The sequence below is a fragment of the Teleopsis dalmanni genome, chromosome X (assembly GCF_002237135.1).
Source record: "Teleopsis dalmanni isolate 2A chromosome X, ASM223713v2, whole genome shotgun sequence".
Lineage (NCBI taxonomy): Eukaryota > Metazoa > Arthropoda > Insecta > Diptera > Diopsidae > Teleopsis > Teleopsis dalmanni.
The window spans coordinates 64733945-64736541 of record NC_051848.1 but is presented as its reverse complement, the minus strand read 5'-3'; the positions used below and the strand labels follow the sequence as shown (position 1 = coordinate 64736541).

The 2597-nt window shown below is 30.3% G+C and overlaps 1 protein-coding gene across 1 annotated transcript; it reads left to right on the top strand.

Annotated features, from left to right (window-relative positions):
* The first annotated feature begins 1536 nt into the window (after positions 1-1536).
* Positions 1537-2286, top strand: LOC119688504. Its single transcript, XM_038103181.1, has one exon. It carries the CDS (start codon positions 1537-1539, stop codon positions 2284-2286), a length of 750 nt encoding a protein of 249 aa, XP_037959109.1.
* Positions 2287-2597: the final 311 nt, after the last annotated feature.

The window sequence follows — 2597 nt, the reverse complement described above, 5'->3', positions numbered from 1 at the left end:
AAGATATCAAAATATAATGTATTAACAATTTTGCATGACAGCAACTACCATCCAGGAATAATCAAATATAGTGTCCTAAATAAAGTGCAAAGAATAAAGTTGCAACCAAATATATATTACATCGGTGCAACGAAACGGACATAAGAAATCAGGATTAATGAACATAAGAATGACATCAAAGCAGGAAAACAAACTACAGCACTAGTTCACCACATGATAAACAACAAACGTACTCCAGAGTTTGATAATGTCCACATAATAGACAAAGAAGGGGAACATACCAAAACACTGACCCTGGAGCGATAACACATCCAGAAAAATATCAACAAAACAATGAACGCAAAGGAAAACTGTGGCTATATAAATTAACACTACCTGCTCTTGTTGCAATACGGTCCAGCCGTTCTTTCTTTAGTATAATTTTTAAGTTTTTTTTGCACCTATTCCAAATGTCTTGAGGAAAAACTCAAAAAAATCTTCTTGACGTTAACATTGCTATGGTATATAAAAAATATTGAAAATTATAAACATTGTGCTTTAATTATTTATTGTTCACTATTGTTCACCGCACTCTGAAGATCTGACTCCAAACAGATACTGCTTTTTTGTAACATTAAAAATATGGTACTAAGAAATAAATTTGGCACAATATTAGCTCTCCAAAAAAGTTATCGAAAAGTTAATGGAGCTTTGGATTATATACATCACCCTTGAAGAAAACTATGTTAATGAAAGAAGTCGAATTTCTAAAAAAAAGTTTATTTTCTCAACTAGATCGGAGGTATCGAATAGTTAAAATAGCATTGAAAGAAGTGTATCAGTTTTGATAGTTCAATTTCTAAAATAATATGGATTTGTTAGTAGATCGAAGACTTATTTAATGGTATGTTACATATCTGAATTCGTTTCTGCTTCTGGAAAAGAATAACCGAAAAAGCAATAGTGATAGAATTGAAAGTGATTATCAAACTTATACCAGAAATTAAAAACTTTCTGACATGCCTATAAAATACCTACAAGTTCTTTAATTTTTTTTTCTTTTTCAGCCATTATCTCTTTTCTTTGTATTTACTTTGATTATTAAATTAGAGGTTTCATTTTTTTTATTAGAATGCTTGCTTGATCCAAATGACTATAAGATGAAGGTCCAGAAATGTAGGACTAAGGACATCATGGGACAACCCATGTTAAATGACTTAATATGTGAAAGTATCAAACTATAATAAACGGTTCAGTTGGGAGGAGATAAGAAATAACCAAAATTACAGATGTAAAATACATACCACATAATATTTATTCTTTGATATGCACACCCCACTAAGTGAATTAATTTCTTCATTTTTATATAAACCAAAGTGTGCCGTATAATATTAATTTAAATGCCAAAAAAAGTTTACGTTATAATATAGATTATAAAAAAGTACGTATTTTATTAAAAGTATATATTTGTTAGCTTAAAATTGTCAGTTTTTTTCTTTCAAAATTCTGATGTCTAACAAAATTTGTAATTGAAGCAAAATGAATTTATCTCAAAGAATGTATGGTAATCTTTGCAGTGATGTCTTTAAATATAAAAAAAATACTGCAATACAATACAACCTAGAAGAGGCCCGCTCCACAGAAAGGTTAGCTCATCGACTACGTCTGGCTGTTCTCGAGGGAGGTTCTATTTATCCAAAACAGAATGCTGCACTCAAAGAAACTATACGGACAGCTATAAAGAAAGGTATGCAAGTTAAGAAGATTTCAAAAATAATAGACGATTTTTATAATCCACTCGATCCATTTTGTACACACATTGTTCAATTACGTATTGGACTGAAAATTTGTGCTATCATTACTGTTGATTGCAGTTCGTTGCAGAAATTTAAACGCATTTTGCAGCCTCTCCTGAAACGGTTTCGAGGAGCTTTTTCTACTGTGTTGCCATTCTTTAATTGCACCAACAATGTGGAAGCACTTATGTCAGAAAAAACTGCTTTAAACTTTAAGGACTTGGCAAATCGATTGATGCAAGATGGCTTAACTTCTAAAGCGACCGCAGTAGAAATGTTGGATTACGAAACTGGTGCTGTAAACTTCAAATGTGATCCAGTGCAACTAAAATCAACATGTCAGACTCTGAAGAAAAGGGGTTATCACATTTTGCACATGAACTGCAATTTTATAGCAAAAGCACCGATTCGATTGACTTGCCAGGAAAATGGGCGTTATTTTAAATTTCTTACCAAGTTGTTGGAAATACCGCACGTCATAAAGATTTATGACAATGTAGCTTTTAACTAATAACTTTAAAGTACATTGACTGCAATCTCAAAATTTTACTTATTGCCAAATGCTTCAACATCAAACAAATAAACTTAAAATAGTTAAATATTCTTATTTATCTATTAAAAAATATTTTTCTTATTTTTTATCAATATAATATTTAATTACCTTACAGGTCCAAGCAGTATGTTTTAATAATGAGTAGATTTTTTACGTATATGGTATTGTAATAAATTAATTGTTATTTATGGCTTATTAAATTGATATTCATATTCAATTGCCCACTAAGCAGAACCCACCAATGAACTTAACTAAAATAAAATTAAAGA